General features: G+C 46.2%; 1 protein-coding gene across 5 annotated transcripts in view; it reads right to left on the bottom strand.

Moving 5' to 3' along the window:
- The window catches only part of CATSPER4 (cation channel sperm associated 4), a 39,041-nt gene that overhangs the window by 6,872 nt on the left and 5,150 nt on the right, over window positions 1–27,019 (bottom strand). Inside the window, exons 3-15 of one of the 5 annotated variants that reach the window (XM_083512173.1) lie at window positions 25,948–26,091; window positions 23,815–23,916; window positions 22,382–22,479; window positions 20,531–20,651; window positions 19,966–20,099; window positions 16,533–16,725; window positions 14,816–15,030; window positions 14,099–14,261; window positions 12,629–12,706; window positions 10,859–10,909; window positions 4,940–4,984; window positions 3,114–3,158; window positions 547–624 (exon numbers count right to left, since the gene is read on the bottom strand). In XM_083512173.1, the coding sequence (XP_083368299.1) occupies window positions 547–624; window positions 3,114–3,158; window positions 4,940–4,984; window positions 10,859–10,909; window positions 12,629–12,706; window positions 14,099–14,261; window positions 14,816–15,030; window positions 16,533–16,725; window positions 19,966–20,099; window positions 20,531–20,651; window positions 22,382–22,479; window positions 23,815–23,916; window positions 25,948–26,091 (1,467 nt within the window). Of the gene's footprint in view, window positions 1–546; window positions 658–3,113; window positions 3,159–4,939; window positions 4,985–10,858; window positions 10,910–12,628; window positions 12,707–14,098; window positions 14,262–14,815; window positions 15,031–16,532; window positions 16,726–19,965; window positions 20,100–20,530; window positions 20,652–22,381; window positions 22,480–23,814; window positions 23,917–25,317; window positions 25,337–25,947; window positions 26,092–27,019 lie in introns of those variants that run through there. The other 4 variants (XM_083512172.1, XM_083512176.1, XM_083512175.1 and 1 more) reach the window with 4 other exon arrangements.

A 27,019-nucleotide genomic window follows, 5' to 3' on the forward strand; every position in this document is an offset into this window, starting at 1 on the left:
GAAGTACTGGTCGCTACTGCATTCTCAATGCGAGCTGACAGTGGGTGCTGTTATTATACTTTTCCCTGTACAGTGGTGCCTCGCAAGACGAAAAGAATCCGTTCTGTGATTCTCTTCGTCTAGCGGTTTTTTCGTCTTGCGAAGTAAGCCCATTGAAGGATTAGCGGATTAGCGCTTTTAGCGACTTATCTGCTGATCGGATCAGCTGATAAGTGGCTTAGTGGCTTAGAAAAAGGGGGGAGGGGAAAAAACCAGCAGGAACTCGCAAGACATTGTCGTCTTGCGAAGCAAGCCCATAGGAAATTCATTTTGCAAAGCACCTCCAAAACGGAAAACTCTTTCGTCTAGTGAATTTTCCGTCTTGCGAGGCATTTGTCTTGTGGGGCACCACTGTACTATTTTATTTTTTTGAAAAAAATAGTCTATCTCCTATCTTTCTCCTTTGTTAAATATGACAATAGAGATGTGCATCCACTGTTAAAGGCTGCTTAGGGGATTGCTGACCAATGTTGTTTCATCTTGCAGTGTTTGGCTTTACATTCTTACCAAGCTATCCTGAGGCTTGCTGCTGCTGTCCTCTGAGCTTTGTGGCGGTTTGCGGCTGCTGTCCTCAGACCTTGGTGGCAGCTTGCGGCTGCTGTCCGCCGACCTTGGTGGCTGGGGGACGGAGAAACAAGGAAGAAAATGCAAAACACCAGCAAGAATGTGTACAGGCAGCAATAAAACTCTTTGCATGGCAGGGGGTTGGATGACCTTTGGGATCCCTTCCAACAATGGTTCTTCCTGGCTCCTAATGTGCAACACTGAGGGTTGGGCTGGAATGGGGCTGAAGCTCCAGAGGTTCCCTGGATTCTGTTATATACATCTGATTGCATTTGCACCCCTCCCTGCACTTTCTTACCCCCCCCCACACCCAATAAAATCTAGTTCCTGTGGCCACCAGAGGCCATCAAAGATACAGGGCTGTCAAAGATCAGAGGCTTCCAAATGTTCTTTTCATACAGAGACCATCCCTTGCACTACAACTCACATTGTTGCAGTATTGGCTGGTGCCCTTTGGAACTGACAGGGTGGTCGGTAGGGCCAGAGCCAATGACAGGCAGAGTCAACTGATTCTAGTCCCCTCCCCCCCCCAATGCTGATTTCTCCAAGGGTGACACTTAGGCTGAGGAGGAAGCTAACAAGAGTGCTGCCACTCCATCCTGGGCTGGTTGTACCGTAAATAAGAAGGCAGGCAGAAGGGGGCATATTGAAGTTGGAGCAGTGCTCCATTGACCCAAAGGAACCAGCCTCCATTGTGTTCCCAGAGCTAGGGGAAACACATGTTTTGAAAGATCTCTAAAAGCAGCTGTTTCCCATCTAATACTTGTTTGATCTTACAATTGTCTGAGACTAGGCCAGGCCAGGCTTGCTGGGGCTGATGGGAAGTGTAGTTCAGCAACATCTGGAGGGCCAAGGTTCCCCACACCTGTCCCAGGCCAACACCTGAACCACTATGCCATACTGATTCGTGTTGGACTTGCACTCCCATCAGCCCCTGCTGGTGTGCCCGGTGGTTAGGGGTGGTATGGGATTTGCAGTCCAATAGCACCTGGTTGCTTCGCCATCTCTCAGTATGCCTTTGAAAACAAAACAAAACATGGGGAGCATTGTGTCTCCATGCAAGTAAAGAACAAGCACAGCAGGGAGGAAAAGTGCAGCCAAGCTGCTCCCAATGAAGCAGCTTTCTACTTGCAGGGTGGTTGTTTTTTTCTTGTTTGCTACATTGTGGGATAAGTGGCTGCCCGCCTGTGTTTGAAGCAAGTCAGTCCATTCTACTCCCTCATCCCAGTGCCTGTGGCATAGAACAGAATTCACACTGACCAAGAGAGCAATCCTACGTGCAAGAAACTGGCATAAACCAGGCTGGCGAAACTTAATCCAGTGTAATGTTACACCAGACCTGTCAGGGAACTGACATCAGAGCTAGAGGCGGAGGGAAGGCTCTCAAATGATGCTGGAGAAGGGCCCAGCAGGGAGAGAGGCAGCTCCGCAGATGGGGAAGCAAATCAGTGCAACACCAGGGATATAGAGGGGCTGATGGGGGAATCGGCGAGAGGGCTCCAGGACTCTTCACTGGACACCAGCGGGGAGAACACGGGTCCTCCGCTACCCACGCCCACCCTGCGCAGAAGACTTCCGCGCAGAGAGAGTAGGAGGAGACTGGGTGTCAAACAACTTTTATGTTGGAAAAGATTTAAGAAACGCCCACTGACGGATTCTGCTAGCGACTGAGGCAGCCACGAAGTGAAGGGCTGCCCAGACTGAAAGGTTTAGCAAGGCAACAAAGCCTGGAGAGGCGGCAACTTACGCACGAGCAACCCATACACATTACAAGACCCAAACCCTGTTCCCTAAAGCCTGGCAAAGGGAAAACTAAGCCTTTAAAATAGTGGTCTAGGCCAGGTTGCTCAATCATGTACCTGAGCGGAACAGGCTTAGGATCCAGTCCCCTCACCTCTCTGGTCCCACCCCTGCCACACCCCCAGAATGAAAATGGAGGACAGGGGTCGTTGGAGGAGAATGCCACATGGCAGAGAGGGAACTAAAGGAGGTGCAAGGGGTTCGCAATCCACATTACGTTGGGGGTGTGGGTGGGCCCTTAGTGCAGGTGCCAGAAAGCTTTAGCCCCCTAGATGTTGCTGAACTCCAACTCCCACCAGCCCAAGCAAGCATGGACAACAGCTAGAGATGCTGGGAAGTGGTAGTTCAGCAATGTCTAGAGGGCCAAAGCTTTCCCACACCTGACGTTGTGTTATCTAAATGGTGAGAATTTGAAATTCATGTGAGGGGATGGAAATGTGACAAACGGGGTGCCTTTGTTTTTTGCTGAAGGCTTTTATTTATTTTACCTAGGGCAGTATACAAAATTGTGATTCCCCGCCTCCCTCCCTCATCTGCAGTCTGAGGTAACAAAGGACATTTCAAGCAGGACATTGCACCCTGTGTTTAATCCACAAAGCCAAACAGTTTTAAGCTCCTCTTCATCAACTCATCCACATGCACTAAAAGGCTGCCAAGGGGGTAAATAATGAAAGTGGTATCTTCTGCAATATATGTTTCTACAGACTTACCAAATTAATCTGAGTACTTGGAACTTTTGGTACAGATGGTCCCGGCTGGGGGTGTGGAGAAAAAAGAAGAAGAGAAAAATGGAAAACCTAAATAAGGAAAAGCGTGCAGGCAAAGGAAGCTCATTTTGGCTTCTCGTGTGGAACAGCCGCCTTTTGAAGACATAAACACACACCCCTCTTTTATTATTATGGCTTTAAGTTATATGCTGTTTGATATAACAACACCATTAAATTACAATAGGAAAACCACAAGCAAAACGTAAATGCACAATATAAAAATGTAGTAAAAAAAAGAATCCAGTAAAAGGTTTTGCAAAACATTTCACGCCCTTGTCTTAGCACACCATTTCTGATATGACGGTACATCCAAAGTTAGATGTTGACATTCACATGTGACAACTCTCTGATATGACAATCCAACATGTTGTGAATATCCAAAAACATGGGGACATAGGATGCTGCTGTATGCAGAATCAGAACCTCTGCATCTTGCTCAGTATTGCCTGCATGACAGAATTCTGCTCCCCCCAACCTGTCCGTTTATTGCTCCGTTTCCCGTTCAGTACTGGCTGGTGCCCATTGGGACTGGTAGGGCAGAAGGCGGGGAAACCATTGGTCAGTGGAGCCAATCACAGGCAGAGCTACCCTCTGACTGGCTGTAAGTAAGAAGGCAGGCATCTTCGTGGGGCAGTGCCCCTCTTTCCCTAATGGAGCAGCCTCCACTTCCCCCAGACCTTCATTATCTGTAAAATGGGGGAGTCGCATCCGAAATATAAGGAAAGGCTTCTAGTCTGCACCTCTTGGGCAAGGCTTGCCCAAGATGGACTGGTGGCATGCCAGAGGTTCTCCACCCCTGGTATTGAGGGAAATCATATAGTAAGGGTGCAATCCAACACCCTCAATTCACTGCTCTGATTGAGGGAGAGGTTTCCCTTCACCCAGTGAAGGGAGCTCCACTAGCCTCCACGGCCCCATGGACTGGTGGTGGTGTTTTCCCACATGTGAAGTTCCTGGTTCTGCCTGCTGAAAGGGAGCAGAAGTACTGGGTGGAATAATAATAATAATAATAATAATAATAATAATAATAATAATAATAAATTATTAATACCTCGTCTAGCTGGGTTTCCCCAGCCACTCTGGGCGGCTTCCACAAAGACCAAAAATACACTAAGATGTCACACATTAAAAACTTCCCTGAACAGGACTGCCTTAAGATGTCTTCTGAATGTCAGGTAGTTATTTATCTCTTTGACACCTGATGGAAGGGCATTCCACAGGGTGGATGCTACTACCGAGAAGGCCCTCTGCCTGGTTCCCTGTAGCTTTGCTTCTCGCAATGAGGGAACCGCCAGAAGGCCCTCAGCGCTGGACCTCAGCATCCAGGCAGAACGATTGGGGTGGAGACGCTCCTTCAGGTATACTGGGCCAAGGCCGTTTAGGGCTTTAAAGGTCAGCACCAACACTTTGAATTGTGCTCGGAAACGTACTGGGAGCCAATGTAGGTCTTTCAAAACTGGTGTTATGTGGTCTCGGCGGCCACCCCCAGTCACCTGGAAGTATTACCAGGGAAAGGGGTGTGTGTGAAGTACTGCTGGGAGACTTCACCCCACAGCTGGGCACTCCAGGAATAGGGAGTGACTATGGTGGGCTTGGATCCACTGGATCTCAAGCTGACCAAAATGCCACCACTTGTTGGCGCCGAGCTTGACTTGGTCCCTTCCAGGCCCTAAGCCAAACAGCTTAATATCCCACTCTGCCATTCACAGGCATGCACCAAAAAGGTGTCAACTGTACATCGTCTAACTTATATGTTCCTACAGCCTTACCAAACTCAACCGATGGATCGAAGATTTCGGTGGAGCCTCTGATGGCTACAGTGTGGTGGAGCAAAGAAGAGAAACACAAGGTATAAGGGAAAGTGTGCCGCCAAAGAAAACTTGTGTTGGCTCTGCCACAACCACCTTTTAAAGCCACCCCCAACCAATTACAATCAAGGAGTGTGTGGAGGGAAAAGCCTGGACCACACCAGCTGGCTCCACCACGGCACATCCCCCATCTGAAAAGTGCTGGGGATGACCTACAAAGCCCTACATGGCTTGGGTCAAAGCTACCTGAAGGACTATACCTCCCTATAGGAGCCCACCTGGGTTTTGAGACCTTGCAGGGAGGCTTTTCTCTCAGCCCCACCACCTTCACAGGAAAATTTGGCAACAATGCAAGGGCCTTCTTGGTGGTGGCTCCAAGAATGTGAAGCTCCCTTCCATGGTAAGCTAGGCCCTCCCTGCTTTCCTTTCACTGGAAGGTCTTTGACCACCAACTGGCTGTTGTGGCAGTGTCTTGTGCAGATGGATGATGTTCTTAATTTTATGTTTGGAGGAGGAAGGTTTTTCTGTTCAATTTTTAATAGGGTTACTCTCTCTCTCTCTCTCTCTCTCTATATATATATATATATATTCAAATTGTTTGCATTTAGTTATCTGTTTTGAATGATGCTGTGAGCCACCTTGGATCCTGCACTGGGAGAAAGGTGGGATATTGAATAATGAATGACTAAAAGAGGAGCCTATGCATTTTTAGCTGAACGTGCTCCCCTTTAGACATTGTGTAGACATGTGGACATTGGGGTATGAGGCTGGCATGAATGTCCCAATTTTCCAGTCACACATTTTCCAGACACGTAGACTGGGAACACCCTCCAAGAGGGTTACTGTATGTGGGAAGTAAGAACCAAGGCCAGGGATGTGGTTGAAGGAGCGGAGGTTTTCTGTTCTATTTCATTTATCCATTTCTTGACATTTGCATGCCTCGGTCTGGTTCCTGTGCTCCAAGGTCATTGGAGGCTGTCTTTTAAACAGGGACTGTCTTACTCTATTTTCCTACAGAGCATGTTGGAGTGCAAGCCCTCTTTGGTCCTCAAAGCTCTATGTGAATGTAACCTCCAAGAGCACAACCGCCAGCTTCTGTCACCGTTCTGATCACTCTGCACAATTTGTGAATCTTGTCAGAACCCATGGCGAAGGACGGGCAGCTGCTCTCCCATCGTGGGAGATCTTGTGTCGAGAATCCAGCTCGACATCAGTAAGAAAATCAGTAAGAAATCAGTCTCACACCAAGATGACTTGAAGAAGAAGCTTTGGCTTCAGCCGTGCCATGTTTATTGTGTGCAGTAAGAAATAAATCATCCTCTCTCCTCCAGCACTGCGCTTGCTCTGCCTGGTACTCAAAAGTAACAAATCAAAGGAATGTAACCTTGCTTTTGCCCACAGACAAAGAGAGTGTTATGCTACGTGAGCCAATCATTAGTCTAGCATGAGGTGTTCACTTGCTCATCATGCTCTTAGCAATATCTCGTGCTGTAAAATCACTCTGCAATAATAAGAACTCTGCTCATGCTCTTATGTACAAGCAATCATTTTCCCACATGCCCTCTTTTCTTGTTTATATTATAAGAGGAAATCTTAATCAGAATTGCATTCCCATTACCTAAGCGTTTATATTTTGCAACATAAATTCCCCTTGTAACCCCTGTGGTGGGCCGTGGTCGATACCACCATGCAGTACATTGGGAAATAAAAAAAAAAGCAAGCATTGAATACATAATAAAACCAACAATACATGCAATTACAATCAATAATAAATTTCTTAACCATAATCCATTAAGTAACCAAGAAAATAATCAATCCCATGGATCAAAAACTTCAGGTGGATTCAAAGGATTATGGGTTATCATTTGTTCCATATAATCAATAATAGCAGAGATATTGGTTGATTGATCAGTTATATACATACAATAATGAGAATGAATTAAGGCATAAATTCCACCTTTAGAAGCAAGGATTACATTTAAAGCATAAAAAGTTTATAAAGCAACTTCTCTCATTTCTGACTTTTTTGTTTTTGTTTTGTTTTTGTTAATTATTTTTAAAACAAAGATGATAGAATTAAAACAAAGCTTCGGTCCAATTTGCCACAGAATAACCATAAATCAGATTGAAGCAAATATGTAGATTTACTGCTCTTTCTCATCCAGTCCAACCAAACATAAAAATCTCTACACGCAGCCTGTTGGTCATAAGTCATGTAAGTTGTGACATTATTAACTAAAACTTTTGGCCTATCACTCATAGTGGTAACATTAAAAAAAACAAGAAGATCCATTAACATACTCATAGGTCCAATTATAATATGGATAATGACCTATTTTTTTTTTTTTTTTGCTATTATGATTAAAACGAAAACAATAAGACACTATTTCTGCAAGCAACAAAACACAGGTGATAAACTTATACGATTGTCCTTCATATTATTGCTAATCTTAAATGAAGCATTTACTGGAATGCTAGAATACCATCACCAAAAAAAGCTCAAAACTTCTCAAAACTTTTTAAAATCATTTTTCTCAGCAGCTAAAAGGCACTAGCGAAGCATATTTCGCTTCAAGCATATTCCACTTGCTGTAACTAAAAAGATTGCAACAAGGTCGAGAACAGAGCCCATTGTATTCGCGGGCCTTGCTAAAGAACCATATTGCAACTTTCTTTCTGTCCGGGAACCATGCCAAAGCACAAAAATGAAACAACTGGAACACACTGAAATCCCCTCACCCCCTCCCTTGCCAAGAGTCCACAATAGTTCCAAGACAGCCCTCTATACATGCTCAGGGGAACACATCATAGGGCAGGACTCCTGAGGGAGGAGAAACAAAGAAGAGAACTGGGGGGTAAAATCCAAGCGATGTCAATAAGGATGAGAATGGTAAATTAGTCCAATGGCCACTTCCGAGCAACCTGTGTGATATTTCGTGGCTTGATTATTGGCATGTAAAAACCACAATCCAGAAGAAGTCACACAACTATTTCTGCAGATACAGGAGCCCATTTGCTGTAAATAAGTCTGATGTATTGCTCCTTGTACTGCTGAGTCAAAAGTCCAAGCCCAATGAAGCGTGATGACACAGATGGGATGGTCGCTATTGGGAGGCAGCAAAACTGTAATGATGTTTGGTGGTTGAAGTGGCTTCCCAGGGAAAAGGGGGGCCAATGCAGTAGGGATGAAGATGGCCTTTCAGCGTGCCAGGAAACACTGGAACAGCTGTGGAAGAGCCTCTTCCATTGCAGAGGTGATTGTGATCTTGTCTGCTGGATCCTTATGTCCTTTAAGGGCAGAAAATAGTGGAGACAAAGTGGAGGTGGGCAGGTCCAAATAACTCTTTATCCAATTCAGCTGTCCAAGAATTTGTTGTAATTCCACCAGTTTAAGATGATCAGGGAACTGTAGTTGAGGCGTGACTGGAATGGCTGCAGATGCTGGCAGCTTGTGTCCCAGGCACGTAATAGGTAAGGTCCGCTGGATTTTTTCCTTAGCCACTGTCAAGCCAACAGGTTTTATCCTTTGCAGGATTTTGGGACACGGCGGAGGACAAGGCCATGGCTAGCAGGCCGTGGCTAGCAGTGCCCACTGACTGGCAGGCTTTAAGCATATCAGCAATGGCTATATTTGATGTTGCCATTAGAAGGAGCAGCGCTTGCTTACAGTCCTCATTAGCAAACGCAAGCTGGCGTACAATCAGTTCTTGTGCTGCCAGGTCCTGAACTTGCCGCTTGAAGGTATTATACAAGCGATCAACAAATTGTCCATAGGGCTTTGCAGGGCCCTGTCTGATGCTTCCCCATCGGCCATTGCGCTCATTCTTGTCATCAGGGACAGAGGCCAGAGCCTCTTGGGCTGAGGCTGTGGTGGCTGCCCAATACATAGGATCAAGGGCCAACTGTTGGGCAATAGGAAGAAAATTGCCTCCTCCCGTCAGCCCATCGAGAACATCGGTTTGGGTCAGCATGACGGGGGCTGGGGGTGCAGGAGCAATCACAGGAAAGAGATTTGGAGTATCAGAATCAAAAGGCAGCAACGGAGCAGCAGTACAAAGAGTCTCTTGGAGGGCAGTGGAAATGGGGGGTGTGGAATGCGAAGAATGCAGGGGAGGGAGGACAGGAGCCGGAGAAAAAATGTCTGCCTGTTTAGGAGGCTGATAAGACGGTGCTTCTGAAGGCAGCATGAGGATTGGGAGGGGGGGCAAAGGAGCTGAAGCAGCGGCCAGGAGGAGATTTGTAGGAGTTAGGCTTGAGATAGCCTTATAAACCTTACAGCAGGCATGCAAAACTTTGACATCAATCTGAGGATGGTTTTGGAAAAATTGTCCTATTTTTTCCCAGTCTTTTAAACTATAATTCCCATGCTGAGGAAAAAACCAGGGGCAATGGGTATCCAATGCTTCTATAAGAGACACGATATCAGCATCTGAGACAAGAAGGCTGTTGCTGGCCAAAAGAGATTTAAGGTCTTCAAAAAACTTTTTCTGTGGTGGAGAGAGAGACTGCCCCATAATGGCAAAAGAAAGGGGGGGGGTTGGGAGCACTCACCAGGGATCCACTAGGTGGATGAACGACGCGTCTGCAGCCCTTGCCGGGCGGGGTGAGGCTGAACGTTGTAAAACAGCATGAAGTCCGAAATAAATCACACGAGGGCACCAAGGGAGCACTCACCGGGATCCATAGCGGATGAAAGACGTGTGGTGAGCGCTGAACGATGAGAAACAACGTGGAGTCCGAAGGTAGTCACACGGGGCACCAAATGTCGAGAATCCAGCTCGACATCAGTAAGAAAATCAGTAAGAAATCAGTCTCACACCAAGATGACTTGAAGAAGAAGCTTTGGCTTCAGCCGTGCCATGTTTATTGTGTGCAGTAAGAAATAAATCATCCTCTCTCCTCCAGCACTGCGCTTGCTCTGCCTGGTACTCAAAAGTAACAAATCAAAGGAATGTAACCTTGCTTTTGCCCACAGACAAAGAGAGTGTTATGCTACGTGAGCCAATCATTAGTCTAGCATGAGGTGTTCACTTGCTCATCATGCTCTTAGCAATATCTCGTGCTGTAAAATCACTCTGCAATAATAAGAACTCTGCTCATGCTCTTATGTACAAGCAATCATTTTCCCACAATCTTGCAATGTGTGATCACCACAGTGCCCCTCCAGGTGGCAATAAAGGAGTATCATCAGAGAAGCATTTAAGATAAAGTGGACTGATGTGCCGATGGTGCCATATAAAAGGTCCATATAGTCAAAGCTATGGTTTCCCCAGTAGTGATGTATGGAAGTGAGAGCTGGACCATAAAGAAGGCTGATCGCCGAAGAATTGATGCTTTTGAATTATGGTGCTGGAGGAGACTCTTGAGAGTCCCATGGACTGCAAGAAGATCAAACCTCTCCATTCTGAAGGAAGTCAGCCCTGAGTGCTCACTGGAAGGAAAGATCGTGAAGCTGAGGCTCCAATACTTTGACCACCTCATGAGAAGAGAAGACTCCCTGGAAAAGACCCTGATGTTGGGAAAGATGGAGGGCACAAGGAGAAGGGGACGACAGAGGACGAGATGGTTGGACAGTGTTCTCGAAGCTACCAGCATGAGTTTGACCAAACTGCGGGAGGCAGTGGAAGACAGGAGTGCCTGGTCCGGGGGGTCACGAAGAGTCGGACATGAGTAAATGACTAAACAACAACAATGCGGTGTTATTGCAGCAATGAAATGTTGCAGAAGACACCCACAAACACCCTCACTCCAGTCTAGAGGGGCCCTCAGCAAGCAGCTTGAAAACCCTCTCTGTCACTCACAGGAACACATGGGAAAGCTGTATGTTGATATGAATAATGAATGTTATAGCATCCACAGTATAGGTTTCTTAAGTCTTACCAAACTCAACCGATGAGCTTCAGGCTTTGGAGGTCTTGTTGTCTTCTCCACCTTGTTGGAGAAACAAGAAAAATACGAAACATGAGTAGGGAAAAGAGTGCAGCTGATGGAATATTATTTAAGCTTTATGCACCCTGACTAGCTTATTTGTGGGTGAGGGTGGGGGAAGAGTTTTAAATGGTATCCGGAGATGACCAATTAATCCCAGCTTGGTGTTCTCCTCTTCCAGGGTCACTGTTTGTGCCTTGCCAGAAAAGAAGAAATGCCTTTAGAAAAAGAAGATAAATCTGCATACATTTTCCACCTGCTGTTTTATTATTTATTTCATAAAATGTGTACACCACTCAGCTGTAAAAAACGAACAAACAACCCAAACCCCTCAAAGTGTTTTACAAAAAACAAAACAGTAAAATCAATAAAAATTTACATCTCTCCTTTAAAACATGCAAAAGTTAAAATACTAAAGCAGATTAAAATTGCTTAAGCTTTCTAAGCATCTGGGTAAAGGTAAAGGGTAAAGGGACCCCTGACCATTAGGTCCAGTTGCGGACGACTCTGGGGTTGCGGCGCTCATCTCGCTTTATTGGCCGAGGGAGCCAGCGTACAGCTTCTGGGTTATGTGGCCAGCATGACTAAGCCGCTTCTGGTGAATCAGAGCAGCGCACAAAAATGCCGTTTACCTTCCCACCGGAGTAGTACCTATTTATGTACTTTCACTTTGATGTGCTTTTGAACTGCTAGGTTGGCAGGAGCGGGGGACCCCCCCCCTTGCAGGGATTCGAACTGCTGGCCTTCTAATCGGCAGGCTTGTCAAATGTTTTTAGCAAGCACCAAAAAAGAGCTGCACTAACTGCAGCTTCTGGATCAAGTGGCAGGAACTGGGACAGAGCAACACATCTGATTATATCAGTATTGTGATGAGTATTTTATGTATGTAGCTTAGAGGTTTCGAGAATTAAGTGGTATATAAATAATAATATATATATGTTGTGATTTCACAGTATGAAAACCACTTAGAGCATAACACGAAAAGGGAAATTAAGATGAGCCTGCTGGATCAGGCCAATGGGCCACCTAACTCAGAATCCTCTTCTCACAGTGACCGACCAGAGTGGGTGGTATATCAATAAATTGTCTGAAACTGATTTTAAGTTCAGATTGCGACAACTGTTTCAGAATGACAATATATCGCCAGACAGAGCTTTAAAACAAAGCATTCATGCCCAGCCACTGCAAGAGGCGATTGCTGGGTATGCCAGGGCAGACAGCCCAACCGGGAGATTGCTCTTCCTCCTTCCTTCCTTCCTTCCTTCCTTCCTTCCTTCCTCCCTCCCTCCCTCCCTCCCTCCCTCCCTCCCTCCCTCCACAGCCCCAGACCTTGAGGTCATGTTATATCGGTATATCACAATGGTTAGCTTGCGATACATCACGATGTTGAAAACTGCCCAGCCCTAGATGCCAGTGTAAAACCTGCAAGCAGGACCTGAGCTCAAGTGCCCTTTCCCCCGCTGTGGCGTCCAGCGACTGGCATTCAGAATATTACTGGCTCAGACAGAGGAAGCAGACCATAGCCATCAAAGTTCGTCTCCATTGATAGCCTGGAACTATCAAATCCTCTTTTAACGCCATGTAATCTGGTGGCCGTCACGGCCTCTTGCGAGGAGGAGGTAGGAATTCCACAGTCTAACTTTGCACTGTGTGCAGAAGTTCCCCTTGGACCTGTTTCTTCTGCGGTACGTGAGAAGGACCACAAGCTGCTGATCTACCTACCGGAGTCGCAGACTGCCGCCGTACTCTCATGGCAGCTGATTTCACCCCTCCCTTTTGGAATTCCACGTCCGGGCTCATCTGCCAGAGAAAGAAGGCAAAGAATGAGGGGAATTTTAAGAGAAAATTTTGTGTGTGTGTGTGTGTGTTGCTGGCTTGGGCCACAGAGGTACAGTGGCCATGTCTAGACTGGGGACCCAGAACATGTACCTGTGTCCATTTCGATGTGTAAAAGAGATGGAGGTTTTTGGTGAGCCAGAGCAGGAGCAAATGAGAGGTCTGTGCATAGGAGCCAACTCCTGGGGGCTCTTTGGCTCCCCAAAATAAAATCTAGTCCAACCCCCTGCGATGCAGGAATCTTTTTTGCCCAACGTGGGGCTCAAACCCATGAACCTGAGATTTAGATTTAGATGGATTTGGCTTCATACCACTTTAAACATCCATGGCTTCCCCCAATAAATCCCCACAGAGCTACAATTCCCAGGGTTCCCTGGGAAGAGGGACTAGTTGTTAAATCACTCAGGGGATTGTAATTCCATGAGAGGAATAAGTGTCTCTCCGCATCCGTGACAATCTACAGTTCCCAGCATTATCTGGGGGAAGCCATGACTCTTTAAAGCAGTATGATGCTGCTCTAGATGAAGAGTGCAAATGGGTTCAAAGAGTGTGGCATGTGGTTGGGCAGGCTGTCTGAAGCCCACTGGGTTTGAGGACAGGATCTCTACCACAGGGGAGGGGGACCTTCAGCCCATGGGCCAAATTCGGCCTGAAAGGCTGGCCAAAACAACAGGGCGCCAAATTTAAACAGCCCCAATTGTGCAAAGCGACAATTGGGAATGTGTTCTAAGCCATGCACTCCTGATAGCCCCTTGGTAGCAGCTCTTGCCTTCCACACTGTTTCTGTTCAGAGCGCGTTCAAGCCCTACTGCTTTCTGATAGGCTTGAACCTACCTGTGCTGTGTGATGCCAAGAGATGGGCCTGTGGGCATAATGGCTCACCAGACAAAAGTGATTCCCAGTCCCTTTCCAACAGTGCAAGACATACAACCTGTTCCTTTCTACTCCTCTAGGACTTCGGGCTTGCAAGCTCTGTTTTTTTTAATCAGTTTCCCAAGACCCACCACAGAGCCCAAGGCTGGCCCAAGACATTTTGGCACCTGAGGTGGACCACAAAATGGTGTCCTCTCCCTCCAGGGAAGAAGGGGTGAGTGAATATGTACATCAGGAACAAGGAGGGAGGGCATGAGTATCTACATTGAGATCTGCTGCTGCTGTGGATCCTGACACCTGAGGCAGTCACCTCACCTTGCCTTATCACAGGGCCTGATGGGAGTTGGAGCCCAATGACAAATGGAAGGCAGCACCTTGGCTGCCCTTGAGCGAGGAGAATGACTTGTGATAGAAGTAATGTTGATTGATGTGGAATGACCTGCTCCCCGCATTGCCTTCAAAGGCATGAAAAAGCAACCATACCTTTTCCAGGCTAAACATTGCACTGAGAACATCACCACCCTTTGGTTGCATGGGATCCGCATTAAGCATACTCTCCGAGATGTTAGATCCACGGATGTTTCGCAGAACCACCTCTTGCTCCTGATCTACATTGAATTTGATGGACCTCACTTCATCGACTATTCTGTGGAGAGTAACCACAGCAGAAAGAATGCTGGAGACTTGCTTCATCCATCGAAGATGTGCACCTGGCACCTTCACTATAGTTTCAATTCTATGCTGAAGACATATCTCTTTACCTTGGCCTTTGACACCTGAGATATGTGTGACTAATAGCAGCTCCTGGGAGGCAGGGAAGGGGAGGCCAGGGAAGCAGTTAGGGAGGAATTTAAAAGCCTCCCTCCCTCTGCTGCACTCCTGGTCCAGTTTGCTCCACCCACTTTAGCTGCTTTAAAGAAAAAGAAAAAAGTAACAGGATCACAGATTTCCCCGGGATGGGCCAGAGCTCAAGAGGAAGGGTCAGTGGGGTGTCCTCCAGATGCTGCTGAACTACAACTCCAACCATCCTGGACCACTGATCCTGCTTGCTGGGTTTGCTAGGAGTTAGAGTCCACCAAACACCTGGAGGCCACCAGGTTGCCTTACTCTGGCTTTGGGGATGGGGTCAAGTCAGCTCTTCCAGTTAGGAAGTGACATTTGAGGTGCTTCTCAACCTTCAGGAGAACAGGCAAGACTTACTGGTCAATCTCATCCCGGATCACCCGGTATGCCTTCAGGTTCTCGTGGATTGCTTCCAGGACAACGCAGAGTTCTTCGCAGGTGCCTTCATTCAGGTTGCCCAAGTTTCCAAGGCTAAGCAAATTCTGGTGGTGCACCATGGGTGTAGCACGCATGACCTCTCTTACATGCAGAGGTTCTTGGTGACTTGGTTCAACATCATCATCACTGCCTTCCTGCTCAAGGAGGAATATAGTTAGGTCCCTGTATTTGTTCCAGTGTCATAAAATGACAGGGGCCATCCCAATCCACTGAGCTTTTTTCCCCTGGTGTCTCCCTGGATTGAAATAAAAAAATTCAAAACTCCATTCAATATTCCACCTTTCCTCCAAGGAGCTCAAAGTGGCATATGTGGGTCTCTGTTTCCCCATTTTTATCTTCACAACAACCCTATGAAGTAGAGTCAGACTAAGAGGCACTGGATGGTCCAAGGTCACTCAGGGAGTTTCCTGGCTGAGTGAGGCTGTGAACCTTGATTATTAATTAATGTTTATTAATTTATTATTTATACCCCACCCATTTGGTGGAGCTTCCCCAGGCACTCTGGGCGGCTTCCAACAACATATTAAAATGCATCAAACATTAAAAGCTTCCCTAAACAGGGCTGCCTTCAGATGTCTTCTAAAAGTCTGGTAGTTGTTCTCTTTGACATCTGGTGGGAGGGCGTTCCACAGGGCAGGTGCCACTACCGAGAAGGCCCTCTGCCTGGTCCCTGTAACTTGGCTTCTCGCAATGAGGGAACCGCCAGAAGGCCCTCGGTGTTGGATCTCAGTGTCTGGGCTGAACGATGGGGGTGGAGACGCTCCTTCAGGTATACTGGGCCGAGGCCATTTAGGGCTTTAAAGGTCAGCACCAACACTTTGAATTGTGCTCAGAAACGTACTGGGAGCCAATGGTCTCCCAGGTCTTAATCTGACACTTTAACCTCTACACCACATTGGCTGGCAGCCATGAGAATCACACACCAGAAACTTGGAACCCTGAGGAGGGAACAACCATATAGTGGTAAAGTCTTCCTTCTTAGGGTTTTCATCAAAGAATTCCACAGGACTGATTGCAAATATTTTTTTAAATGGTTCAGACAATATAACTGTGTTTTATTGATGTTGAAGGGCAAAGTGAATAAAGCTGAGAGTTGGGATAGGGCTGAAATTCAGTTCACATGAAAGTTGAAACTAAGTAGTTTGCACTTTCCAAAATAATATGCAATCCAAAACATAGCCAACTCTTCAAAATTCACACTTCTCTGAATTTTTCAATGTACTTTTCTGGTTGAGTAATGTGTACAAAAATGCATCTTTGAGGGGAAAGTGTGCCTACAAATGGATATATTAGTGAAAATAACATGTTTTACATTGGGGGAAGTGGCTAGGCAAAACTGTGTACGTTGGGCAAAATTGCATACAAAAAAGTATAGTAGGCAGACAAAAAAAGTCAATGTTAAACAAAATTGCATACAAAAAATTCTATATTGCAAAAAAAGCAAAATGTGTATACATGCAAAAAAAGCATACCAAAAAATATCAATATTAAACAAAAATCCATGCCAAAATGGGTATACTGTATTAGTAAAATGCTGGTGAATGAGGCCTTTTTACTTTTTTAGGCTCCTAAATGGCATCTTTCTGTGCCAATTTCCCACCTGGCTTCCCTCTCCAGCCCTTGAATGAATACTCACATCCATTCCAGCGTCGGTCATATTGACAGGGATATGAGCTTCCAACTGCTTCTTCTCTTTGTATTCACTTACAGACCGTTCTAGGTTCGTCGTCACCACAGCCACAAGCAGATTTGCAAAGATGAAGGCCCCAAATGTGATGAAGATGAAAAAATAGAGAGCCCCGCCTATCTCCAAAGCAAGACCTTCCTTTCTGTAAAGGAAAGAAGGAATGCCATTGTTAAGTTGTGGGTGAACATATCAGACGACACAGCAATTCTTCAAACAGCTGTTGTTTATTCACAGGCCAGAACAGAACTGAACTGAAGGGTTCAGCCAGCCTGTTTATATAGAGCTCCACTAGAACGCAACAATAACCATTTTCTGTAACCATCCAATCACTGAACGTCACTTTCAATCCCTTATTTGCATATGTGGACCTGAGTGAAAACTATCTACAGTATCCCCCTGCTGGCCCAGGGTGAGAACTTCAGTACATAACATTAATCACCAAAGCGGGTGGGTGGGAACCCTTTGCCACTACTCTGAGGATGGGGCCATGGCTCCCATATCCTTTTCTCTCTAGGCCAGGGATGGGGACCTTGCAGGCCCTCCAGATATTGTTAGACTATCATCCAATGACTACTGGCCATGCTGGCTGGGGCTGATGAGATTTGGAGTCCAGTAGTGTCTGGGGAGCACCAGGCTCCTCATTCCTGATCTAGGGCTCTGATGTCAGTCTGAAGGCTCATCCAGACTAATTTTCCTCTGCGATTCCTAGGCGCAGGTCTGTACTTTTCCGATCTGCGTCCAAGAGCTTCACCCACCTCCCCTACTTCCCAGTGAAGACCAGCTCTTCAACATTCTCGGCAATCCATGGAGAACCCCAACTGCTGTTTGTTCTGATTCAGCATTAAAGAGCAGCTTTTCCTGGGGAAAGCAGTGGGACAAAAGGAGAGGAGAGCACTTCGGCGTGGACCAGGAAAGCACAGACTTGTGCCTAGAAAGCATGGGGCCAAAGGTCAGTGTGGATGAGCCTGGGACCAGCCCTCTACTATTCATCAAATCAATTTTATACTTCTTTTTCTAACACAAAAAAGGAAACTCCCTCCAAAAAATGCAGCAATTTACATAAAAGAACTAAAGCAAGTCAAATGGCCGTCAAGTAACAAAAGCAAATACTTTAAAAGTTTTAAAAACTTTAAAGTCAAAAGAAGCAGAGTTAAGGCCTTCAGTCATCTCTTTATGAACATCAAAGCCACCCAAGAGGAGAATGTTTTCACTGCTACCCTAAATGTCATCTGGGATGCATTTAGAATGGCCTGGTGAAGAAAAGAAGACAGGTCTTCTGCCCCTTTAAGTTGCTGAGAAGAGAGAATTTCAGCAGATATAGCTTATTATTAAATGTGCAGAAGCCCTGTCCCTCTTTTGTAACTAGCCACCGTCAATGGGGGTCAGGGGTACCAGCTTGAACAAAATATGGGGGGAGGCAGGTAAGCCCTGCCCCACATAACTGATCACATGACACAGTGCACACATACCATTTGAACAGCAATGCTCATCAACTTGGGGGAAGGTGGCCCCCTCATATATTTCATTGTATTATAATATATTATATTAAGGTAAAGGTACCCCTGCCCGTACGGGCCAGTCTTGCCAGACTCTAGGGTTGTGCAGTGGCGTAGCGTGGGTTGTCAGCACCTGGGGCAAGGCAAGTAATTTGCGCCCCCTAACCCGTGGATTTGCGCCTCCTAACCCATGGATTTGCGCCCCCTAACTCGTGGATTTGCCTAACCCCCCGATGTTGCGCCCGGTGTGGCCGGCCCCCCCTGCACCCCCCACGCTACGCCACTGGGGTTGTGCGCTCATCTCACTCTATAGGCCAGGAGCCAGCGCTGTCCGCAGACACTTCCGGGTCACGTGGCCAGCGTGACAAGCTGCATCTGGCGAGACAGCGCAGCACACAGAACGCCGTTTACCTTCCTGCTGGTAAGCGGTCCCTATTTATCTACTTGCACCCGGGAGTGCTTTCGAACTGCTAGGTTGGCAGGCGCTGGGACTGAACGACGGGAGCGCACCCCGCCGCGGGGATTCGAACCGCCAACCATGCGATTGGCAAGTCCTAGGCGCTGAGGTTTTACCCACAGCGCCACCCGCGTCCCACATATATATTATATTAGAATACAATAAAATATGTGAGGGGACCACCTCAAATATAATATACATTCATACATTGGATCCCGAACGCATTGCAATTCAAATGTTTTGGCTTCTGAACGCTGCAAACCTTGAAGTGAGTGTTCCGGTTTGCAAAAGTTATTTGGAACCTGTTGGAAGTCCAACAGGGCTTCCATGGCTTCCGATTAAGTGCAGGAAGCTCCTGCAGCCAATTGGAAGCTGTGCCTTGGTTGTTGAACATTTTTGGAAGTTGAACGGACTTCCGGAACAGATTCCATTTGAGAACGAAGGTACGAATGTATTTATATATTTATATATTATATAATATTATAATATAATGTATTATAATATTTTATCATAAGACCCCACGGCCCCTAGGAATTGACTCCTATGATGGGGGCAAAAACCTGGCTTCTTTGGCAGAAATCTCACAATCCATGATCACCATTATTTGCCATGTGAGGCCACTGCCCCACTCTATCTAATGATAGGGCCAGTCCTGGTTGGACTAACCTAGTCTGGGTCCCACCTGCTGGCTTCTTCCAGGATTTCTTCTGATTTTACTGGACCATAGGGGACAGTAAGCTTGAGGAAGGGCTTGGTAGAAGAGCACCTGCTCTGTACACAGAAGGTCTTGGGTTCAATTCCTGACATTACCAGGTAAAGCTGTAAATGCTCCCTGCCTGAATCCCTGAAGAACTGCTACCAGTCAGCATAGACTATGCTGAGCCTAACATGGCTGCAACTCAGAACATCATTTATTGGCATGATGCCCTTCCTCTCGTTTGGAATGAAGAACCAGTTGTTGGCATCCACCTGTCTCGAGAGACAGCAGAAGTGTGCACCATCAGAAGTAGAGTTAAACTGTTGGAGATTCACAGCACCTGCTGTGGCTGTAGAGACCAAAATGGGAGATGCATGTTTCACTGCAGCTGGAGAAGTTGCAGGCATCTGGTTTCACTACTTCCTCTTGTTGGAATAATAATAATAATAATAATAATAATAATAATAATAATAATAATAATAATACCCCTCCCTTCTGGCTGAATTTCCCCAGCCACTCTGGGCGGCTCCCAATCGAGTGTTAAAAACAATACAGCACTAAATATTAAAAACTTCCCTAAACAGGGCTGCCTTCAGATGCCTTTCAAAAATAAGATAGCTGCTTATTTCCTTGACATCTGATGAGAGGGTGTTCCACAGGGCGGGTGCCATTACCGAGAAAGACCAGTGACCCTTGTTCATTGTGGCTGAGCATGGTTTGCAAGCTACTCACTCAAAGTCGTCATATATGTTAATCCACCCATCCTGCGTTATGCAGATGAACAGGGAGTACAAAGCAGTCCCCATATTCCCAAAATGCGTTGGGACCGTGCTTCCAAAGAGGGTAACACCAAACACAGAGAAGACCTGCAAAAGGACAAAGCAAGGGTGATGCAAAAATAAGGAAGGTTTCCAGGTTTTATTTGCACTAACATATGCATTTTTAGGCACACTTTACCCTAGCACTGGCATTTTTGTACACATTCCTCTGCTGCTGAGCCGCACTGAAAAACTCAGAAAAACGCAACTTTCGAAGTTGCCTTTGTTTCAGTTTGCGTATTGTTTTTGCAAAGTGTGAATTGGTTCGGGTCAACGTCAAAGCAAACAGAACTGGTTTTATCCCTCATTCCTACATCATACATATGCCTGGATTGCCAAAATGAAAAAGAAAAGACAGTGGTGAAAGAACAAAATGAAGGAGCACTGAGTGGGTGCAGGAAGATGTAGGAGACAGAAGGGATCTCAGTTCATTCCCATGCACCGCACCCTGACTTAAGAGGAATTTGACAGCATCTCACCAGCATGATGGCAAAAAGCAGGATCATGATGTTAGCCATGTCAGGAATGGACTGCAGGATCACCTGGATCATCCGTGCCAGACCAGTCACCATGGTGCAAACATGCATCAGTCTCATGACTCTGGAAAGCAGAGGAATAATAATGATGTGCTTGCATTTAAAGCTCAGGGGCAGAGCACACAGATTGCATGCAGGACAGAAGAAGAAGAAGAAGAAGAAGAAGAAGAAGAAGAAGAAGAAGAAGAAGAAGAAGAAGAAGAAGAAGAATTATTATTTATTATTTATACCCCATCCATCCGGCTGGGTTTCCTCATCCACGCTGGGCGGCTCCCAACAGAATAGTAAAAACACAATAAAACATCAAATATTAAAAACTTCCCTAAACAGGGCTACCTTCAGATGTCTTCTAAAAGTCAGATAGTTGTTTATTTCTGTGACATCTGATGGGAGGATATTCCACAAGGCGGGTGCCACCACCGAGAAGGCCCTCTGCCTGGTTCCCTGTAACCTCACTTCTCGCAGATGGGGGTGGAGACACTCCTTCAGGTATTCTGGGCCAAGACCGTTCAGGGCTTTAAATGTCAGCCCCAACACTTTGAATTGTGCTCGGAAACGTACATCTCACTACTCACTTGCTCAGAAGTGATGTAAGAACAGAAGCAGAGCCTGCTGGAGCAGGCCAATGACCCATTGAGTCCAACATCCCCTTCTCACTATGGGCAACCCCTAGATGAAGAGCTAAATTAAGTGTTAGGCCAAATCATCTGACCAACCTGGATCCTCTCTCTACCATGTGCAGAGTGCAGACCTCATGAGAGAGGATGAATGGAGCATGCAGCCCGCATTTTCTCAGTGGCAGTTGCCTGTTTGTGGAATGCCCTGCCTGGTAAGGCGCATCTGTGTCCCTCATGATTAACATTCAGTAGAAATTGAAAAGCTCCCCTGTTCACCCAGGTACTTGATGGCTGAGCCAAAAACTATTCCCTGTAACCTTGAAATCATGGGACATGAGTAGGCATGTGGAAGAACTCTGCCCAAAATGGAAACAGGAGCAGAAACTGCTGGTGTTCGCTTATTCATCCCATTGTCCAGGACAGAACTCAATTTGGTGAATGCATTTCACCATATTTTGGCATTTGCTGCTGTGGCTTCCAATCCGCAAAGCAATGCATCATGGATTACGTTACCCTCCCTGCCATTTCTGCTGCATTTATCTGGCTCTGAAAATGTCTGAGGCAGAATACAGTGGTACCTCGGGTTAAGTACTTAATTTGTTCCAGAGGTCAGTTCTTAACCTGAAACTGTTCTTAACCTGAAGCACCACTTTAGCTAATGGGGCCTCCTGCTGCTGCCGCACCGCCGGAGCACGATTTCTGTTCTCACCCTGAAGCAAAGTTCTTAACCTGAAGCACTATTACTGGCTTAGCGGAGTCTGTAACCTGAAGCATATGTAACCTGAAGCGTATGTAACCTGAGGTACCACTGTAATATAATGACAGTGTAAGTTACAGAAGCTCAGCACAGTGAGCAGCAAGATGCATAACGTCGTTTTTAGCACAATATGAACTGCAGCAGAAAAGAAACGGAGCTGTTTGCGATGACAACAGGGCAGAACAGAAAATGACGGTTCCTTCTTACATCTCAAGCTACAAGGATGTATGATTGATTTTAAAAATGTTTAGATGTTTATTTTTATTTCTAATAATATTGTTTTGCTGCTCCCCCCTTTTTTTGTTGCTCTGGCCTCCTTTAGGAGTTTAACAACGGCAACAGCAACAGCAGCAACAACAACAACAACAACAACAACACCTCCTAAGAATTTTGGGAACAAAGACAGCCATCCATTCCTACCTGAGCATGTGGACAATTGTTCTGTCATTCAGTGCGGTAAAGATCAGGCCAAGGAACAGAAGCAGCATAATGAAAAAATTTATTATGTTCCAGCCATCCTGAGTTAAGAAACAGGGAACAATGAATTGTCATATGGAAGATCTCAAAGGAATGTATTTATTTTAATTCCCACATTTATATCCCATCTGTTATGGAGTGGTTGGATGCAGAGGAATGGTGGAGGGAACCAGCTGAGGAACCCCTTAGGGAAGAAGTTTCAGAGCCCGGCGAGTGAGTGGTCAGAAGGAGAAGAGGGAGAAGATTGGGAAGAAGAGGTGTTGGAAGCTGGAGAAGTGACAGGGCTTAGTGAGCTGGGAGAATCTGTGGCAGAGAGCAGTCAAGAAACTGAGGCAGAAGCTGAAGCAGGAGAGTAGGATGTGGGAGGCTAATAGGCAGAGATGAGTCAGGCTGGCAAAGAGTCAGGGGTGTCTCCCTCTCCTACTATAAAGCGAACCCCCACCCCCATGTCTCCCAGAAGCGGAAGGGGCATGGAAAGGGTGGAGGAGAGATTGGCTGCATGAAGCTGCTGTCTCTGATTGCTTGGAAAAAGTCTTGGCAACTGATTTTCATGGAGGAAGACCCCTGGGAATGAGCTGCTCTGCTCATTAGGTCTGACACTCAATCAAATCTGTTAATAAAGAATTTACTCTATCTTTGAACTGTTTTATTACTGACCGGCACACTCCTGTGATACCTGTCTTCCTTGAAGAACCTCAGGATGATGTTGGGCATAGGGGTGGGATAATATGTCAGTTTATCTCAAGTTGTCATTTTCCCCATCTTAATTTCAGCTCTCCACATTTCGCATCAGTTTGTAATTATTATTTTTTAAGTCAGTGTGAAATTCGCCAACATTTTAGTACAAATATCTCTTAATACACACATCTTATATGTAGTTTTGCAATTTCCCCTATTATAATGCATTTTAAATGCATTTTTCCTCTAATATACAGTATGCATTTTTCTGCACGCCTTAGCATAGTGTAAAGCCATAGTGTGGTCTAGTGGTTAGAGTGCTGGACTAGGACCTGGGAGACCAGGTTTCATATCACCTCTTACGTGCCCTTTTTCTAAACTAAAAAGTTCTAAACATTGAGACCATTCTTTGTAGGGGAGTCCCCTCGATCATTTTGGTTGCCCTTTCCTGAAACTTTTCCCCAAACTCACAATATCCTTTTTCAGGTGAGGCGACCAGAACAGTACTCCAAACATGGTTGCACCATAGATCTGTACAATGGCATTATGGTGTCAGCCGTTATGTTTTCCTTTCCTAAGGATCCCTAGCATGGAATTTGCCTTTTCCTGCAGCCACCACACCCTATTTTCTCTTGAGAGTAACTAAGCACCCGCAGACAAAGCTGATCTATGCACTGAGGCAGGTGCCCTGTTCTCACCTTCCAGTATAAGGAGAAGCCATAGTACCAGTTGAGGATTACTTCGCAGAAAAGGAGAGACATGACAATCATATCTATGGCTGAGAAGAACCCAAAGTATTTCTACAGTTGAGGAAGGAAAGAACAAAGTTGGCAGTCTCCCTAGATTAATAATAATAATAATAATAATAATAATAATAATAATAATAAATTTATATCGTGCCCATCTGGCTCTGGGTGGCTTGCAACATATAAAACACAACAAAACATCAAACATTAAAAAACAAGATATCCTATACAAGCAACAAACAAATCAATAAAAACCACCACCACCAACAACAACAACCAGTTTACAGTTACAGTTGTACCTTGGTTTTTGAATTGAATCCGTTCCAGGAGTCCGTTCTACTTCCAGAACAGTTCAAAAACCAAGGTGTGGCTTCTGATTGGCTGCAGGAGCGTCCTGCAGCCAATTGGAAGCTGCACTGGACGTTCGGCTTCTGAAAATTGTTCGAAAACCGGGACAATCACTTCTGGGTTTTGATCATTTGGGAGCCGAAACATTCAAGTTCAAAGGTGTTTGGCTTCCGAAGTTCCACTGTATATTCAAAATAAAGTAACCACCAATCCCAACTAAACATTTAACCAACACCAACCTGACAAAAATAGAACAGAGGAACCAAAATTATAACTGTTTAAAACATTTGAAAACATTTTAGCCACTTGCCCCAACCCAAGGTTTGTTCCAGCAATGTCCCAGTGGCCTCCCATGAGCCTCTTTTAGCTATTCAGAGTGAGTTTGGGCCCCTAGGCCAGGTGAAAATGGGCCTTGCAGCAGGAAGCAGGTCTTTCTTCCAACATAAAGGCAGCAGCAGATATGCATTTTCCATGTCATGGTTCTCATTCTCACTGTGAGGTGTATGGTGCAGGACCCTGTACTGTATGGTGCGGCCCTCCGAGCTTCACAGACTGGCCCTCTGGACTCCGCCCAGGCCACAACTCAGCCACAACCCCTCTCTCCAGATGACACCCCTTGCCAGCCCTTCTTCACATCCTCCTTGGGTGTTTTCGCCTGGCTGGAATGTGTCCTTGAACCCTGAGCTTTCTTGCCTGTCTAGATCATGGGTAGGCAACCTAAAGCCCGGGGGATGGATCTGGCCCAATTGCCTTCTCAATCCGGCCTGCGGACAGTCCAGGAATCAGTGTGTTTTTCCATGAGTAGAATGTGTGCTTTTATTTAAAATGCATCTCTGGGTTATTTGTGGGGCATAGGAATTCGTTCATTTCCCCCCAAAAAAATATATAGTCCAGCCCCCCACATGGTCTGAGGGATGGTGTACAGGCCCATGGCTGAAAAAGGTTGTTGACCCCTGAACTAGATGGAGGGGGTGTGACCTTGTCTAGAAGATTTGCATTTGTTGCTCCACCCACTTTTGACTCTGGCCCCACCTACCACTGCTGTGTGCTCCATGGAAGGTTGCCCAAAACGGGAACATGGCCTCCAAATTGAACAGGGTTGCCCACCTGTGCCCTAAAGCCTCAGATACAACGTTGAAACAGAAGGTGTAGCTCAGGGGTGTTGAACCTCAGGCCCAGGATTCGTGGCTCTCCAGACCTCTCTATCTGGCCCTTAAAATCTCAGTTCCCTGGGAAGAGGGTGTGACTGTTAAAGAACTCTGGGAATTGTAGCTTTGGGAGGTGAATAGGCATCTCCTGACAATTCTCAGACGCCCCCATGACAATCTACTTTCCCCAGGATGCTTTGGGGGAAGCCATACGGGGGAAGCCATACATGTTTAAAGGGATGCAGGTGGTGCTGTGGGTTAAACCACAGAGCCTAGGACTTGCCGGTTTGAATCCCCACAACGGGGTGAGCTCCACTGGTACCCGGTCAACAGAGGAGGGTTCAGGAACCTGTGGCCTTGCAGACATTATTTAATTCCTGCTCCTATTGGTCGCAACCAGCTTAGCCCATGGTGAGGGATGATGGGAGTTGTAGTCCAGCAGTATCTGGAGGGCAACAGGTTCCCTACCACTGAAATAGAGAGTCAAAGGGATAACAAAGAGGGAATAAGGCTGAGTCGATGGTGTGCTGTGCCCATTTAACACTTGGTGGTCCTTTGGCCCTCACTGGATTGGTGTGTCAAAACTCACCTCTTCTAACGTTGGCTCTGTTCGCACAGCAATAGTGATGGCATTGAGGATGATGAAGCTGGCCAGTAGCAGCCTGAAGGCTGGATGATGGAGGAATGTCCCCATGCATGTTTTCGAGATAAACTCTTCCACGTCCCAGTCATCCTGTTGTGGGGAAGAGCAGAATTGTGGGGGTGTCAGTCAGGCTGGGCATAGGAACTCAAAATGTAGGAACTGCACCTTCCCGTCTCTGCCTGATTCTGTCTTTCTCTGTAGCATGAGCCCTTCTGAATTTATCACTACATTACTGATGGAGAGTCTGGTGATGGGCCTCAGATCAGAGGTGATCATGCAGGGAGACCTTCCTGTGGATACAAAGGTGGCTATTTTGGAGGCAGCGGGTGGAGCTGTGGCTATTCCTGAGATGGTGGAGACAGAAGGTCGGCGATACTACAGCACAGGTGGAGGCTACAGCGGTTCCTGGGAAGGGAAGACCTTAGGAGACTCTTCAAGAGCCGATTATGACAACTGAGCTCGCACCAAGTAGAACTTCTCCCTCAATCAAGATTTGTCCTAATGGCTACATTTACAAACAAAACAGAAACCTTGGAGCGTCAGTGAATCTTGTTTAGTTACCTACATGGATCTTCTTTGCCTATGTAGCCTTTGTCGCTAGCCAGTGTGGTGTAAAGGTTAGAGTGCTGGGCTTTGACCTGGAAACCCAGGGTTCAAATCCCTACTCTGCCATGGCGCTCACTGGGTTGACCTTGGGCCAGCCACTGCCTAACTTACTTCACAGGGTTTGTGTGAGGATAAAATGGGAAAGGAGAACCATGGGTGCTACTTTGAGCTCCTTTGCGGAAAAGGAGGTTTATAAGTGTAATAAATAAATAAACAAACAAACAAACGAGAAAAGTGGTCTGCTTAGATTTCGCTCAAAAATTGGTTTGTTCAAGAGTGGTCTTAAAGCATTTTTGAAAACAGTTTTATTTGCCTCACCCTCTCAGTCCAAGGTTTGATTGTTTTTAACTTGTTTTGTTTTTAACTTGACGTATTGGGTCCAACAACAGCTAGAAGCTGAGAAAACCTTTAA

Source organism: Podarcis liolepis, assembly GCF_965112155.1.
Source record: "Podarcis liolepis genome assembly, chromosome: 7".
Classification (NCBI taxonomy): domain Eukaryota; kingdom Metazoa; phylum Chordata; class Lepidosauria; order Squamata; family Lacertidae; genus Podarcis; species Podarcis liolepis.